Source organism: Narcine bancroftii, chromosome 2, assembly GCF_036971445.1.
Source record: "Narcine bancroftii isolate sNarBan1 chromosome 2, sNarBan1.hap1, whole genome shotgun sequence".
Classification (NCBI taxonomy): Eukaryota; Metazoa; Chordata; class Chondrichthyes; order Torpediniformes; family Narcinidae; genus Narcine; species Narcine bancroftii.
The window spans coordinates 349,991,665-350,009,005 of NC_091470.1; the positions used below are offsets into that span (position 1 = coordinate 349,991,665).

A 17,341-nucleotide genomic window follows, 5' to 3' on the forward strand; every position below is an offset into this window, starting at 1 on the left:
TGGGCTATGAGGGTGAGGTGCGGAAGGATTAGATTGTAGTGGAGTAGGTCTGCAAGGGTCAGCATGATATCATGGGCTGAAGGGCCTGTACTAGGCTGTAATTTTCTATGTTCTATTTAAGCAATGTTGACTGTCCGTAATCTGACCACGATTTGCCATATGTGCATAAATCCCATCTCAAAGTAACCTCTCTCCTGGTTTTCTTGCCACTGATGTTGGCCTTCTGGGCCAAAAGAGGAATAGAGTATAGGAGTAAAGATGTCCTTCTGCAGTTGTACAGGGCCCTGGTGAGACCACACCTGGAGTATTGTGTCCAGTTCTGGTCTCCTAATTTGAGGAAGGACATTCTCGCTATTGAGGGAGTGCAGCACATAAATTCACAAGGTTAGTTCCTGGGATGGCGGGATTGATGTATGCTGAAATGTTGGATAAACTGGGGTTGTATACATTGGAGTTTAGAAGGATGAGAGGAGATATGATTGAGGTATGTAAGATTATTAAGGGGTTGGACACAATAGAAACTGATTACATGTTCCCGATGTTAGGGGAGACTAGGACTAGAGGCCATAGTTTAAGAATACAGGGAAGGCCCTTGAGGGCAGAGATGAGAATTTTTTTTTTAACCAGAGAGTTGTTGGTCTGTGGAATGCTTTGCCACAGAATGTGGTAGAAGCAGGTTCTCTGGATAAGTTCAAGGGGGAGCTAGATAAGGTTCTTGTGGACAAGGGAGTTAAGTGTTATGGGGAGAAGGCAGGGATAGGGTACTGATAGTGGAAGATCAGCCATGATCTAAATGAATGGTGGTGCTGGCTCAATGGGCCAAATGGCCTACTCCAGCACCTATTGTCTTGAACAAAAGTACAACATTAGCTGCTCTCGAGTCCTCCTGGATTTTTCCTGTAACTGCTGAGGATGTAAAGATCTTTGTCAAGGCCCCAGCAATCTCTTTATTTGCTTCTTTCAATAACTGCAGATATATCCCAGCAGGAATTGGAGTTTTGTACACCATTATGTTCCTCAAAAGACCCAGCTCCACCTCTTTCCTAATCTCAAAATGCCCAAAATACACGAACATAATCCATATTATGTTCCCTTACAATGTTCATCTGTTTCTCCGTAAATATCAATGCAAAATGATCATTTAATACCTCCCCCTTGTACTCTGATTCCAAGCATAAATTCCTTCCTTTGTCTTGAGTGGTCTCACCCTCTCCCGAGTCATCCACGTTTTAAACGTATAGATAGTGCCTTGAATTTTCTTTAATCCTGTTCGTCATAGTTATTTTATGCCTTCCTGATGGCCTGCTTGAGCTCTTTCATGCAATTTTATAATCCTCCAGGGCCCTGATTTATTATAGCTTCCTGAACCTTACATATGTCCCCAATTTCTTTTGAATTAAGTTCATGCCCTCTCTCATCATTCACTGTTTTCTTATCTTGACATCCCAATCCTTCCTTCATCCTAGCACATGCCATTCCTGGGTTGTAATTAGCTTGTCTCAGATTCAGATCAGATATCAGATTTATTGTCAGAGTACATATATGACATCACATAAATTTAAATTTGTAAATTAAATTTAAATTTAGACAAACAGCACAATAACAGGCCATTTTGGTCCATGAGTCCGTGTCGCCCAATTTGCACCCAATTAACCTACGTTTTGAAGGTTGTGAGGAAACCGGAGCCCCCAGGGAAATCCTACGCAGACACAGGGAGAACATACAAACTCCTTACAGACAGCGCGGGATTCGAACCCCAGACCTGATTGCTGGTGCTGTAAGGGCGTTGCTCTATCTACTACACCAACCATGCCACCACAAACAACCCTGAGATTCGTTGTCCTGTGTGTGAGACAGAATGACCACTTATTGGTCGTGCAAATAAACTGTACTCAAAGTAAATATGTAAACAAATAAAGAAATTTAAACAAACTGACTATGTAATACAGAGAGAAAAACAATCAAGTGCAAAAGAAGAGTCTTAAATGAATCCCTGATTGAGTTTGTCATTGAGGAGTCTGATGGTGGAGGGGTAGCATCTGTTCCTGAACCTAGTGGTGCGAGTCTTGTGGGACCTAGGCCACTTTCCTGATGGTAGCAGTGAGAACAGAATGGGTGCTGGGTGATGTGAATCCTTAATGATTTCTGCTTCTCTCTGATGGCAGAATCCCCTGTAGATGTTCTTGATGGTGGGGAGGGTCTGCAGGGTTCTCTAAAGTCAGTGGTGAATACTATTGACTCACTAAAGACTACAATGTCCAGGCCACTAATAACCTTACAGAGGATAAGAACCTTTTAAGATGTATAGACATTTCCCTAGATTCTGATGGTTCCACGTAAATTTTCCAGCAAATGTAGCTTTTTATTCACTGGAAAATCATGTTGAATATTTTAAAGAGTGAAATTGACAATTTATGACCATATAACCGCTTACAGAGCGGAAAGAGGGCATGTTGACCCTTCGCGTCCTCACCGGTTCACTTGAACAACTCCACTAGCTCAACCCTCCCACTCTCTGCCCATAACCCTCCAACTCCCTCACCTCCATGTACCCATCCAACCTTCTCTTAAATGACAGAAAGGACCCTGCCACAACTATCTCTTTGGAAGATCAGTCCATTCTGCCACCACTTGCTGAGTGAAAAAGTACCCTCTAATATTTTTGCTAAAGTTTTTCCCCCCTTACCCTTAACTTATGTCCTCTTGTTCCAACCTCCCCTGCCCTCAGGGGAAAGAGTCTGTTTATGTCTAGTCTATCTATTCCTTTCATAATTTTAAATACCTCTATCAAGTTCCCTCTCAGCCGTCTACGTTCCAATGAATAAAGTCCCAGTCTCCTTAATCTCTTCCTGTAATCCAGATGCTGTAAGCCAGGCAACATCCTTGTAAAGCTTCTCTGCACCCTCTCCACCTCATCTATATCCTTTCTATAATTTGGAGACCAGAACTGAAGACAGTACTCCAAACTTGGCCTCACCAATGCCTTAAAATAACCGCAGCATCACTTCCCAGCTCCTATACTCGATACTATGATTTATGAAGGCCAGCATACCACATACCTTCTTGACCATCCTGTCTACATGGGAATCCACCTTCAGTGAACTCTGTACCATAACCCCAAGGTCCCTCTGTTCCTCTGTGTACCTCAATGCCCTCCCCTTAACTGCATATGTCCTATTCCGGTTATTTTTGCCGAAATGCAGCACCTTGCACTTGTCTACATTGAATTCCATCTGCCACCTTTCAGCGCACTCTTCCAAACAAACCAAATCCTTCTCTAATCCAAGAAAACCTTCCTCACTATCTACCACTCCTCCTATTTCATATCATCCACATATTTGCTTACCCAGTTAACCACACCCTCCTCTAAATCATTAATATAAATGATAAACAAGGGACCATAAAAATAACCAGAATAGGACATATGCAGTTAAGGGGAGAGCATTGAAGTACGCAGAGGAACAGAGGGACCTGGGGATTATGGTACAGAGTTCACTGAAGGTGGATTCCCATGTAGACAGGGTGGTTAAGAAGGCATATGGCATGCTGGCCTTCATAAATCATAGTATAGAGTATAGGAGCTGGGAAGTGATGCTGCGGCTGTTTAAGGCATTGGTGAGGCCTGGTTTGGAGTACTGTCCTCAGTTCTGGTCTCCAAATTGTAGAAAGGATATAGATAAGGTGGAGGGGGTGCAGAGAAGGTTTACAAGGATGTTGCCTGGCTTACAGCATCTGAATTACAGGGAGAGATTAAGGAGACTGGGACTTTATTCATTGGAATGTAGACTTCTGAGAAGGAACTTGATAGAGGTATTTAAAATTATAAAAGGAATAGATAGACTAGACATAAACAGACTCTTTTCCCTGACGGCAGGGGAGGTTGGAACAAGAGGACATATGTTAAGGGTAAGGGGGAAAAACTTTAGCAAAAATAAACAAGGGACCCAGCACCAATCCCTGAGGCACCCCACTTGTCACAGTCTTCCAACCTGACAGACAGCTGTCCACCATGATTCTCTGCTGTCTATCTTCCAGCCATCTATGATCCCTTGTCACAATCTCTACTAATCTCTAGTGACTGAGCCTTCCTTATTAACCTTCCATGCGGAACCTTATCAAAAGCCTTACTTTAAAATCCAAATTGATCACATCAACCACCCTACCTTCATCCACTTTTTTTGTCACCTCCTCAAAAAACTCAACAAGGTTCATCAAATATGACTTTCCCTTTACAAACCCATGCTGGGTGCCCCTATCAATCCCTGCCTATCCAGATATGCGTATATACTATCTCGAAGAATACCCTCCATAACCTTCCCCACCTCTGAAGTCAAACTTACTGGCTGATAATTACTTGGCCTACAAACAACGGAACTACATTCGCAACCCTCCAATCCCATGGTTTTCTAAAGATGACCTGTGGTGGCCAATGGAATACTACAATCGGGAAATTTCTTAAATTGAACTGAAGAGATGAAATATTCTTGAAGTAAATGCCATTATTTGTTTCTTTGGTTTCTAGAAAAGAGCTCGGAAGATGAAATGCTGCTTCCTTTTGGCCAGTATAATTATCTTGGCTGTCATTATCATTGTTTTGGTCTCCATAAAGCACTGAATGTTGGGCATTATACCTCCAGGTAAGTGCTTTGTTATGTAATTCATCAATGGAATGCATTCAAATACAAAGCCAGACCAAAATGAAAGATACAATTTACAATGCTTATTTAAGTTTTTGGCTTGAAAATCCTTCTCTGTCAGTTGCTTTAATTGTTCTTTGCAACTGTATGAAATCAGGGGGCTTCAACTTAATGGGAGCATATTACCGTGCAAAACCATTACAAAATAGCAAAGTGATTGAGGATAAATGTTCACCTCACTCTACCTGCAGTTTATCGTCATAAACGTTATGTGAATCATTGGAGCTCGACTTTCCATTTATGTGGTGTTGTACAATGAGCAGACATGAAAGAGACATTTTCTGTAAAATATCATACAATAACAATGGCAATTAAAGTAAAATTAACTGTGGACAATGCTGATACATTAAAGTTCGCTGTCATCTGACAGCAAAGGTATAGCCTGATGAAGCAACGTTCTCCGGTCCTTGGTGCAAAACACACAGACACACAACCAGATAGAACATACATACAGACCAACAATCCATATGCAGGACAAGTATTCATAGATACAAATAAAAAAATAAATATTGTTTCATGCATACAAGAGTCTTGCAAGGTTATTGTGAGCAGTTCCTTTGGTCATTTAGCAGTCTCACTGCCCATGGGGAAAAAACTGTTTCCCAGTCTGGTGGTACTGGCACTGATCCTCCTCTATCTCTTTTCTGACAGGAGCAAATACACATTAGTATCAACGATGCTGCGTGCGGGTGGAAGGGGTCCACAATGATTTTGTGTGACCTCTGCAGACAGTGATTCAGTAGATCACAGAGATGGGAGGGGAGGGCGAAACCAGTGATCCTCTCTGCCACTCTAATGGTCCTGTGGATTGACCTCCGATCTTTTATCCTGCAGCAGTCATACCACATTGTGTTCCAGTCAGCTAGGGCACTCTTGATAGAACTCATGTACAAGGTGAACATGATGGTGCTGGTTGCCTTGCCTGCCTCAGTCTTCTCAGGAAGTGCCGTCACTGTTGCACATTCCTGGCAAGTGAAGAGATGTGTGTCCACAATAGGTCACTAGTTAAGTGGACTCCAAGGAACTTGGTGCTCTCCACTCATTCCACTCCAGTTATGTAATGGAGAGTGGTCATCCCTGGTCCTTTTGAGGTCCACGATCATCTCTGTCATCTTGCCTTAATTGCCATGGTTATTGTATGATCTCACACAAGGGATAATAAACAAAAGCTGGAAGGAACATGTTTTGGTCAAGAAATGTTATTTATTACACTCCATGCAATGTTTCCAGATCACCTACCAGTTAAGGTGTAACTGAGAATCGCTCTCCACCATTTTCAAGAATAGATTTCACCCTGCCAGACCCTAAACTGACCTATTCCAAGGATAAAGTAGAAAATGATGATATTGTCAATTATTCAGTTAGTCCAAAGACTGGAAATCAATCAGACTCTTCCACTATTCATTCAGACCACATTTGATATACATGGAATGTGCATTCTCCATATGCTTGTTTATCTTTAACCGACAGGGAGATATCAGATTGAGTTCAGGCATGTCTCAGATAGAGTCCACAGCATCCGCAAAGGGGAAGGCTAGCAACCAAATACACATTAGTATCAACGATGAAGGAGGGGAAAGGAATGAGGTCTATCAAAACAAATTTTGGAAGTTTGGACATAAGTTAAAATGTAGGTCCTCAAGGTTGTAAACAAGAAATCTGCAGATGCTGGGGTCTAGTGCAGCAAATAAAAGTGGTGGAGAAACTCAGCAGGTCACACAGCATCTGCAGAAAGCAAAAGGCAGGTTGACTTTTTGGGCCTGAGCCCTTCTTCAAGCATTCCGAAAATCAGGCTAACGCCCATGTAAGAGGGTGAGGGTGGAGGAGCGGGAAAGGGAAGGAGCCCAGGTGTGCAGGTGGTAAGTCGATATATCTGGGAGGGGGAAGAAGAGAAAGGGCCTGAAAGGTGATTGGGGGGAGGGAGAAGAGGACTGAGAAAGATGTGCTCTGATAGGAGAAGGAAGAGAGGAGGCTAGGGAGTATGAGGAAGGGGAGGTCAGAGGGAAGAGGGAAAGTGAGGGTCTGGGAGAGGATAGAAATTGGTTGATATTGCTGCTGGTTGGAAACTGCTGACAGGTATTATGAGGTGGTATTCCTCCAACTTTGAGTGGCCTCAACCTGGCCATACATAAAGCCAAGCACAGACACATCAGTGTGACAATGGAGTGTGAAATGAAAGTGGTTGTCCACAGGGAGGCCCATGCTGGTGCAGCAGGCAGAGTGAAGGAGGTCAATGGAGCGATCTCCCAGTCTGCATCCAATCCTAATGCAGGTTGCATTAGGAGTACTAGATGCAGTAAATAACCTCTACAGGTTCACAGCTAAAGTGTTGCTTCACTCGGGACCCTGAATAATTCTGAGGGAGAAGATATATAAGTGTGCACATGTACCACTTCTTGTGATTACAGAGGTAAGTATCAGTGGGACGATTGTGGAAATGGATTAGTAGATGAGAGAGTTGTGGTGATAGCGATCTCTACAGAACATGGAGAGGAGAAGGGAGGGAAAGCTGTGCTGGTGATGGATTCATAGCATAAGTGAAACAAATTGCAGAGAATGATAAGCTGGATGGGGAAGTTGGTAGAGTGGTGGGTGAGGACAAGAGGAACTCTGTCCCTGTTGAGTTTGAAAGGGCCCAGAGCAGATGTATGGGAAATAGAGATGTGGGTGAGGACTGAGTTCAGAGGAGTGGAGGGGAAAACCATGTTTTCTGAAAAAGGAGGGCATCATCGATGTCCTGACTGGAATCAGATGTGGCAGAGATGGCGGAATTGAGAGAAAGAAATAGAATCCTTACAGTAAATGGTAGGAAGAGGTAACTATGGGAGTCAGTGGGTTTGTAAAAGATGTCTGTGGACAGTTTGCCTTCCGAAATGGTGACAAGGAGATCCACTAAGGGGAGAGAGTTGCCAGAGAAGGACCAAGTGAATTTGGGAGTAAAGTGGATAAAGTTGATAAGTTCATCATCGATACAGGAAGCAGTACCGATGTAATTGTCAGCCTAACAGAGAAAGAGTTGAGGATCTTGCCTCTGTCGGTTTAAAGCAAGGATTGTTCCACAAACACAAAATCTCATAAAAAATACAATTCTGAGTCATTGTGTCACTAAGCATGGACCAGGCCCTTCGGCCCAACATGTCCATGTCATCCATTGGCGATCTGGGGTAGTCCCATTTGCCTGCATTTGGTCTATATCTTTCTAAGCCCTTTCTCTCCATCTACATATCTGTCCAAATATCTTTTGAATTGGCTGCATTTTCAGTGTCTCTTCTGGCAGCTCATTCCAGATATACCCACGCCCTGAGTGAAAAAGTTGCCCCTCAGGACCCCTCTTAACTCTCTTCCCTCTCTCCTTTAATCTATGCCATCTACTCCTGTAATCATCTACAGTGGGTAAAGGACTTTTGGCATTCACTTTATCCATTCCCCTCATGATTTTATAAACCGCTATGATCAATTAAATCAGTGAGTAAGGATTTACCATGAACAATCCCTGATCAATCCCTGGCTTTCCAATTGGAAATAAATCCTATCTTTTTAAATTTTTTCCAATAATTTTAGCATCACGCCTTTACAGCGCCAGCGATTGGGACCTGACTTGGGTTTGAATTACGCGCTGTCTGTAAGAAGTTTGTACGTTTTCCCCGTGTCTGCATTGGTTTTCTCCAGGGGCACCAGTTTCTTCCCACCATTCAGGGGTGTAAATTGGACGGCACAAACTCTCTGATTAAGGCATACTGTCCTGTAGTTACCTGGATTATTCCTGCTGTTCTTGAGAAAAGGAATTGAATTGAATTAAATTGTTTATTGCAGTGAGTACCAAGGTACAATAAAAAAATTTGTTTTCTGTGCCAGGCAGATAAGTTCATCTATTCTGGAGTACAGCAGGTAAAGTAAAGTAAAACAAAATGCTGAGTATGCTGTTAGAGAAGCGGTTCATTAAAAACAGTGAAAGCTCAGAAATGAATGGAGGAACTCACCAGGTCTCGCAGCACCCACAGGAGGTAAAGTTATTAAACTGATGTTTTGGTCCTGAGCCCTTCTTCAAGGTATGAAAACAGGGCAAGAGTTGAGGATCTTGCCTCTGTCGGTTTAAAGCAAGGATTGTTCCACAAACACAAAATCTCATAAAAAATACAAATCTCATAAAAAATACAAATCTCATAAAAAGTACAAACAGGGCACCTCCCATTTTACTAATGGGAGGTCTGATAACAGCAGAGAAGAAACTGTTCTTTTGTTTGGTGTGGTGTTTTCCACATCATGCATCTCCCACTTCACGGGATGGGGATGGTGGGATGGGTCTTCTAATATGTTGACTGCTTTCCAAAGGCAGTAGGAAATGTACATGGAGTCGATGGAGGGGCTCCTGTTTATAGTGATAGAGTGCTACCACCAGGAGGAGTCAGAGACAGAGTGTGTGGCATCTGTTAGATCTTCGGTAGATTCAAGATGGAAACCTCTACATGAGGTCCTGCCTGTGTGTGTTCTGTTCTTAGTGCTCTTTGCTTTAGTTAATAAATCTAATTGTTTAAAAAGAACCCAGATTTCGTTATTGTAATAAAAGAAACATCACATGGTACAGAAGAAACACTAGAAGTGCACAGGATAGAAAGAAACAAGGCAGTGTGCATGGCGAGTAACAGTCGATATTAGCAGAGAAAATATGGAGAGTTTAAAAACTCCGGACGCTGTAAAATGGACTGGAAATGTCGACCATGAGTGAAGACTGTTTAAACAAAGATTTATGCTATACCTGCAAGCCATTGGAATCGATAGCGAGCAAGATACATGGATGATTGGACTGCTACTTACCATGGCAGGGCTTCAAGCACTAGATGTTTTCAACGCATTTATTTTTGTTGAGACAGAAGACCAGACCAATTTTGACAAGGTTATCGAAATTTTTGATGAACTCTGTTCACCAAAGGAAAATGAAACATGTTCCACTTGTGCACGCAGCTGCAGGGAGAGAGCTTTGATACTTTTTTAACAGACTTAAAATTAAAGAAAAAACATACAGCAATCCAAAATCAAATTGTGTTCTGAATTAATGATAAGAAAGTGAGAGAGAGGTTGCTGTGAGATCCTTACCTTAGCTGGAGCTGTGAAGATATGCCACACCAATGAATTAGCTCTGCAGCAGGAAAAAATTGGTGATAGTGTAAAAAGAGGAGATTGTACAAGGTTATGAAAAATCCTGAGGCATTTTATAAGTATATTCACAGGAAATCAGTGAAAATGAAGGCGTAGTCATAGCCACAGTGTCTGGACACACACACAAACAAAATATGAGATACAGGAAACAACAAAAAGATGGAGAGACATTCAATTGTTAATAATGTGGCACTAAACGTGCACTAAAGCAATGCCCAGCTATGGGAAGTCTTTAATAAGTGCAAAGGGCAGAGCGATGTTTTTCCAAAGAGAAATAAGACAAAAGTAAAAGTGTACACAATATAAAAGAAACTGCTCTCAGTGATACACTTTTCATGGGCATGGTTTTGTCCAAAGTGAACAGTGTTGAACAAGATGAACAATTTGTCATTGCATACAAATGGAATAAATATTCCTTTCAAGCTGGATACAGGGGCAAAGGTCAATTTGATCTGTGAGCGCAACATCAGGGCAATAAATATAAAACCAATCCCAATCCTGTACTGCTCAAAGCCGACAATGGACAGAGCATCGACCCAAAAAGTACATGTAAACTCAAGGTGAAAGTTAAAGGTAACCTCAGGTTCACAGTAGCCCCAGGTGGACATTATTCACTGCTTGGTGACAAAACTTAAGCCTAGTCAAGAGGATGTACCACATAAACAGTGACAAAGCACAGAACAGCTTAGAGGAAATACTGGATCAATTTCCAGACATCTTCAAGGGGTTTGGAGATCTACTATTTACCTATAAGATACAATTAAAAGAGGACACACAGCCAGTCGTCCATGCCCCGAGGCAGATTCTAGCACCACTGTAAGAAAAGCTCCAACAGGAACTCGACCAAATGATGACACTAAAGGTCATAAAGAAAGTGGAGGAGCCCACAGAATGGGTGTGCATCAAAAAGAAGAACGGTGACCTACGCATGTGGATGGACCCAGTGAGACTCAGAGACTCCAACACTTGGGACCAAAGGGCCACTGTTCTGGAGGATGTAAATCCAAGATCCGACTCAGTCAGAACAGAAGAGGGTCAAATACGGGCGAGGAATCGAAATAGACTGCAAGAGATACTGCAGGAACAGACAGATGCAGAAGAGATACTGCAGGAACAGACAGATGCAGAAGAGATACTGCAGGAACAGACAGATGCAGAAGAGATACTGCAGGAACAGACAGATGCAGAAGATTTACTGCAGAAACAGACAGATGCAGAAGATTCAGGAAAAGAGATTCAGACAGAAGTGGACCAGCAGAGCCGACACAAATACCTGTGTTAAGAAGATCCACGCATGTTATCAAAGCACCTGATAAACTGAATCTATAAAAGAAAATGAACTGCACACTTAAAAAGTTTGCGCTGCTGAACTTGTATCAATATTTGCATTGAACTTTAAATTGAAATGAATACTGTACTGTACTAGTGTGTCATGTTAGATTAAACACCTGAAGGAAAAGAGATGTAGTGATAGAGTGGTACTACCATGAGGAGTTGAAGATGGAGTGAGTGGCTTCTGGGGAATGTTAGTTCTTTGGATGCCTTCACATTAGGTCCTGTCTATGTGTGTTCTGTTCTTAATTCTGTTTGCTTTAATTAATAAATCTAGTTGTTTAAAAAGAACCCAAGTTTCTTTATTGTAATAAAAGAAACATCACACTGTTGCGGTGTGCCCTTCATTATTGAGACTGGAGACAGACTTAGAGATTGTTTTGCCGAACTCCTACACTCTGTCCTCTGTAATAATAGGGATCTCCCAATGGCTGACCATTTTAATACTGCACCCCACTCCTATACTGACATGGCTGTCTATGGCCTAACCCTCATACACTGCTAAACTGTGGCCACCCAAAAAACGGAGGACTCTCTCCTCTCTCTCTTTCTCTCTCTTTCCCTACCCCTCTCTCTCTCTCACATTTCCTCCAACTTCCCACCCTCTTCCCTCAGAGATATATTCCCTCCCCATTCACCTCAGCTCTTCTTCACTCCCTCAACATCCTTTTGCCTTTTGATCTGTGGTCCTCCTCCATGACCTTCCTCCCTCTTTCCTCTACCTTTTTATTCAAGCTTCCTCCTGCTTTTTTCTCGTACCTTGACAAAGGACTCAGGGCCGAAACGATGGTTATAGATCTTTGCTTCCTATGGACGCTGCGTGACCTGCTAAGTTATAACTGTACTTTTGTGTATTAAACTGTAATTACATATTCTTTCCCTGGTTCTGCTCTTCCTGTGAATATACTTTTAAAATGCCTCAAAATTTTTCATAACCTTATACAATCTCCTTGTTTCTTTACATTCCTACACTCTCTCTTCTCAAGGATGTATTCTTTGTTCCATTATTTATATCTCCCTTATACCTCCTTTTTTTTTAGCTGATTTCAATATTTTAAGACAGAATCTGGCAAATATAAACAGAGAGAAACCCCTTCTGAGTAAATCCACATCCAACAAGTGGGATTAATTTAAAACTGAAAAAAGTGGGAGCTCAAGACCAATGTGCTCTGGTCGGGGTAAAAGATAAGGAAGTTAATTCCTGGGGTCCCTTGATATCAAGGAATTTGAGGATTTAATAAATCAAAGGGTGGCATGTTTAGCATAGCTATTAGTGCGATGCCATTACAGCGCCAGTGATCGCCACGAGGGTTTGAATCCTGCGCTGTCTCGAAGGAGTTTTTAACGCTCTTTCCATTTCTACATGAGTTTCCTCCGGGAGCTCCAGTTTCCTCCTGTTGTTCAAAAAAAAACTTACTAAGGGTTTTAGGTTAATTGGGTGTAATTTGAAAACATGGGCTCGTGAGCCAAAAGGGCTGCTACCGTGCTATATGTCTAAATTATTTAAAAAAATTAAAAATGTAAATATACAAGTACATTGAAGGCATAGAGTATTGAATAAAGGTGAGGCTTTTCAAGATTAGAAGGTGTGTAGACAAGTACTTTAAAAAAAAGAAATCAGGAGGAATGGCAGACCCCAAGGAACATAGAACATTACGACATAGTACAGGTCTTCAGCCCACAATATTCTTCTGACTCATTTATACAGAGTGAAAAATCGAAACCCTCTCTACGTCGTAACCCTCTATTTTCTTTCATCAATGTGCCTGTCTAAGAGTCCATTAAATGTCCCAATTGTTCCAGCCTCCACCACCACCTCTGGCAAGGCATTCCAGGCACCCACAACTCTCTGTGTAAGAAAAAAACTTAACCCCGAAGTCTCCCCTAAACTTTCCTCCCTTCGCTTTGTTTAGTTGTCCTCTGGTATTTGCTACTCCTGCCCTGGGCTAAATGTGCTGGCTGTCTACCTTATCTATGCCTCTCACAATTTTTTAGACCTCTATTAAGTTATGTTTCATCCTTCTTTACTCCAAAGAGGAAATTCCTAGCTTTGGAATTGTACAGAAAACACTTCTCTTCCTTCTGCCAGCTGATTTTCTGTTAGATCCCTTTTTTTCCCCTTTCACTTTCTTGGTTCTCCCTGGTTTCACTCAACATTGGTTGAAGTTGCAACTCGGAGAAATCAATTGTTCACCACCGAAAATTGACCTTTTCCGTATCTTCAAGGTCTCCTGACTCCATCAAAGGTTTGGAAAACCAACGGCAGAAATAAAAAGGAATGTAATAATGATATTGAAAAGTCGTCCATTTTTGGTGTTTAGTTCAAGCTTCTTCCTGGATCAAGAAATCTCTCATTGTAAAGAATGGTGAAGATAAGGTTGAAGTTGTAATCTAATTACATGCTTCTATTTTACTTTCAGGGGTCGCCAATAGCAGAAAGAGAAGGCCAAATGGAATAAAGCTTGACCCAACAATACAAATGAATAATTCTCCCATTGTCAGTGTAAGAACAAAATTATAAAGATTCCCGGTGGCATGTAGCTTTACATTAATCAGCATAAAGGAGTCCAAATGACTTCAGATCAAGTCTTAACAGGCAGATTTTTTAATCGTAACTACATGATAGTAATAAAATTTAAAGTTATTATGTTTTATTGTGGTGCTTGTTATTTTATTTTCGACCGATGCTAATTATCTTCGGAATCCAACCTCACACAGTGAAATGGCTTTCATGTGATTGAGATGATTTGAAAAAATGGTGAGGTACGTAATGATAAGACAACTCCATGTTTACATAACAGATTTCTGGAGGAAGCCACTTGTTGCTGCTTGCAATTCAGAGAATATCCATTTCTCTCTGTACTCAGACCCCCATCTTCAAAATAATTACCTGCAATCAAATACTATTCACAGTTTCAGTGATGTATTTGAAAAAAAATGCTGTTGTGTGGACTACAGCTCTTGAATTCAAGCGAGCTGCATTTGTTGTCCTTCCAATGCCATCTGCTTCCTGACAAGCCTTCAACCTGGCTCCTGCACTTTCCAAGCCTTGCTCAAGTGTTTTCCTCGCCTCGTGACCCCATCATAATGGTGTGCAGACATGGAATAAGCCACCAGACAAAGGCAGGGTCTATGGTATACAGACAGCCAATCTGTTTGCTCATAGTTTTGCTATTATCTGATTCCACCTGCATTGAATTCGCCCATCGTTATTGAATGAAGATCTACCGGGACCAATGCCTGAAGAGGGTGCACAAAATCAGTGAACCGGTGCGGACTCGAAAGGCCAACATGGCCTGTTTCCGCTCCGTAAATGGTTATATGGTTATAATACAGCAGAGATGTAAATGCTATGCAAAATTTCCTTGAGTCTGTATAAGGCAAAGACTTGCCATTAGCATTGACCCAGTGCCCCTTCCAGTCAGAGAAAGAAAATTAAAAGAAAGACCCGCTCCCCACTCCCAGAGTCACTGATTGTCCGTGGATTCGTCTCCAGTGCTCCCTCAGCTTCCTCAGCTATACAACACTCCGGTTCAGTTCAAGCCATCAACAACATGAGCCCAGATCAAAAACTGAGACAATGTGCTTTCATTATTTTTAAGACAATTAGAAGGCAAGAATGGGGAAAAAAAAGTAATTGATCAAATTATAGGAATAAGTTGGTTAGTGAACTGGAAGTCAATCAATATTCATTGTGATTTCTAACATGCCATAGGTTGTGGAGCGATCTGCCAGTGTGTGATCTAATGTTGCTGGCATCAGGGAGGCACCGTGTGCAGCTGATAGACTGCATCTACACAGTTTGATCCCAATCTCCAGTGTTGACTCTGGAGAGTATACACATTCTCTTTGTAAACATGTGGTGCACGAGTTTGCTTCCGCATCCCAAAGACTCGATGATTGGTCGGTTAATTGAACCCTGTGAATTGCCCTTGGTGGGAGTGATAGAATCTAGGGAGGGGGTGAGATAATGGAAATGTGAGAGAACAAAACAGTTTAGAGTTAGGGTTAATGTGAATATGGGTGCTTGATAGTCTATGTGGTGGGCCAAATCCAGAGGCATGGTTAGCGTGGGGGTTAGCGCAATGTTGTGACAGGATCGGTGGCTGGGGTTCAAATCCAGAGCAATCTGTAAGGAATATGTATGTTCTCTGTGTGTCTGCGTGGGTTTCCTCCGGGTGCTCTGCTTTCCTCCCACCGTTCAAAAAACTTATGGGGGTCGTAGATCAAATGGATGTAATTGAGTTGCACGGGCTCATGGGCCACAAGGCCTGTTACTGTGCTCTGTCTAAAAAAAAGTCTGTTTCTCTGATTATATGTCCTTGAGAATATCTTCTAACCACAAATCCAGGATTAACAACATTCAGAGTTGGCAATTCTTGTCCGCCACTTTGTCGGGTACTGATAACAAAATGACAGCCCCCTGGGTCCCCTCATTCACAGTTGCAATGCAAAAGTGGGAAGGCAGGGTTCATGCTTACCTCAGGCTCTCTGGTTTACAGACACCCACAACAGAGGAGATTACTAAATAAGGAGATTTCTCACTCACTGGAAAAGCACCATCAGTTACTTAAAAGAATGTTGTTGAAAAACCAATAGCCTTTCATTCACTTAAGAACAATGGCACATCCATACTGTTCAACTGTCCTGCACTGAGGAGGGGGCACAGGTACAATCAGCCAATAGGTGTCCTGACCAGACAATTATGCATAACAATGAAACTAGGAAACCCAAAGTACAGGAGATCAACTAATAGTAGAGCTCCAGTACTTTACATCATCACAGGTGGGGTTGAGAAGTGAATGGTACCCTGCAATGGTTACAACCAGTTCTGGGACATGGCCTCATATGATTCACTTACACATTAAATTATCATTTGAAAATTATAATTAAAGGAGAGCTGATACCATTCTCTTGGGTAGTTTGCATTTTTCCTTGAACAATTTAATCATGCAGTGTGCAAAGGAAATGTACCCATTAAGTGCTAAAACAAAGGTTCTACTTTCACTTACTGATTTGTGTGCTATTGGGAGCAGTTTTAAGTGAATCTTATTACTTCGACAGTAGTCATGCAGTTAAATTGAGGGCAGCGTTGGATAGGGAGGGTTGAGCACATTCCACAAATGGCCTGAGAGTTCACTCCAAGGAACGGAAGTGGAAAATTGCTACTGATGATTACCAGAAAGCTGGCAAAAATGAAATATTGAAAGGTATGAGACGTTCAAAAGCAGTTGAGAGCAGAAGTTAGTGAAATTCCAAAGTATGCAGTTGATGCGATTCCAGTAAAAAAACACAGATCTTCTGGAGGAACTCAGCCAATCTCACGGTGTCCATAGGAGGTAAAGATATATAAGCATCGCTTCGGAGCTGAGCCCTTCCTCAAGGTAAGACAGCATAAGTAATAAATGTTTAAAGGGATATATTTACACACCTCAATTCTGTTACGAGCCCAGAGGACTCCAAAACCCAGCAGTAATAGAACTTCACCAAGACAATGGTTATTTAAACAAAAGTTGCTTTTAATTTTCTTTAAACATAAAAAAAAAGGATCAAACTTTAATTTATTACTATTAACTTAACTCAACCCCCATCTAATTCTAAGCACACATGTGTATATGTTCAGCAAAGTTCTTTGATCCACAGTCCAATCATTCACTTCTCACTCTAAGTTCATAAGTAGCAGGCAATTCTTATACTGTGCACAGAATTTAACGGCCATGAATTTTCATCAAGCTCTGGTTCTTGTTGGTTTCAGAAAGAGATTTGTTGCTCATTGGACAAACACAAACTGATTTCCTCCAATCAGTCACTTCAGTGTCTTGCCGAAGAAACTTGTCCCATCGTGGGTTTTCCAAATGATAACCTCTTCTTCCAAGTCACCACCGAGTTCCACTTGTTTCCCTTATTTCAAGTGAAACATTCTAGCCAGCCATTTCCTCTTGTCAGGACTATAAGGGTTTTGAACAGGCTGAACACAGAACTCACAACCCATCTTCAAAATGGGGTTTTTCAACAAGCCTGCCAGTTTGCCATGTTGCAGCCTCAATTGCTTCTGTAGAACTCCTCTCTCTCTCTCTTTCTCTCTCTCAGAAAAATACTGTTTGTTCTTTCCTCTCTCTCCAGATCTTCCTGCAAGACTCCAAACCCAATCCTTG

General features: G+C 41.8%; 1 protein-coding gene across 10 annotated transcripts in view; it reads left to right on the forward strand.

The window, feature by feature from the left end:
- The window catches only part of tsnare1 (T-SNARE Domain Containing 1), a 962,849-nt gene extending 949,011 nt beyond the window's left edge, over positions 1–13,838 (forward strand). For all 10 annotated transcript variants that reach the window (XM_069922261.1, XM_069922260.1, XM_069922262.1 and 7 more), the window contains 2 exons: positions 4,523–4,637; positions 13,607–13,838. In XM_069922261.1, coding sequence (XP_069778362.1) covers positions 4,523–4,615 — 93 coding nt within the window. In that variant the 3' untranslated portion in view covers positions 4,616–4,637; positions 13,607–13,838. The remainder of the gene's footprint in view (positions 1–4,522; positions 4,638–13,606) is intronic.
- Positions 13,839–17,341: the final 3,503 nt, after the last annotated feature.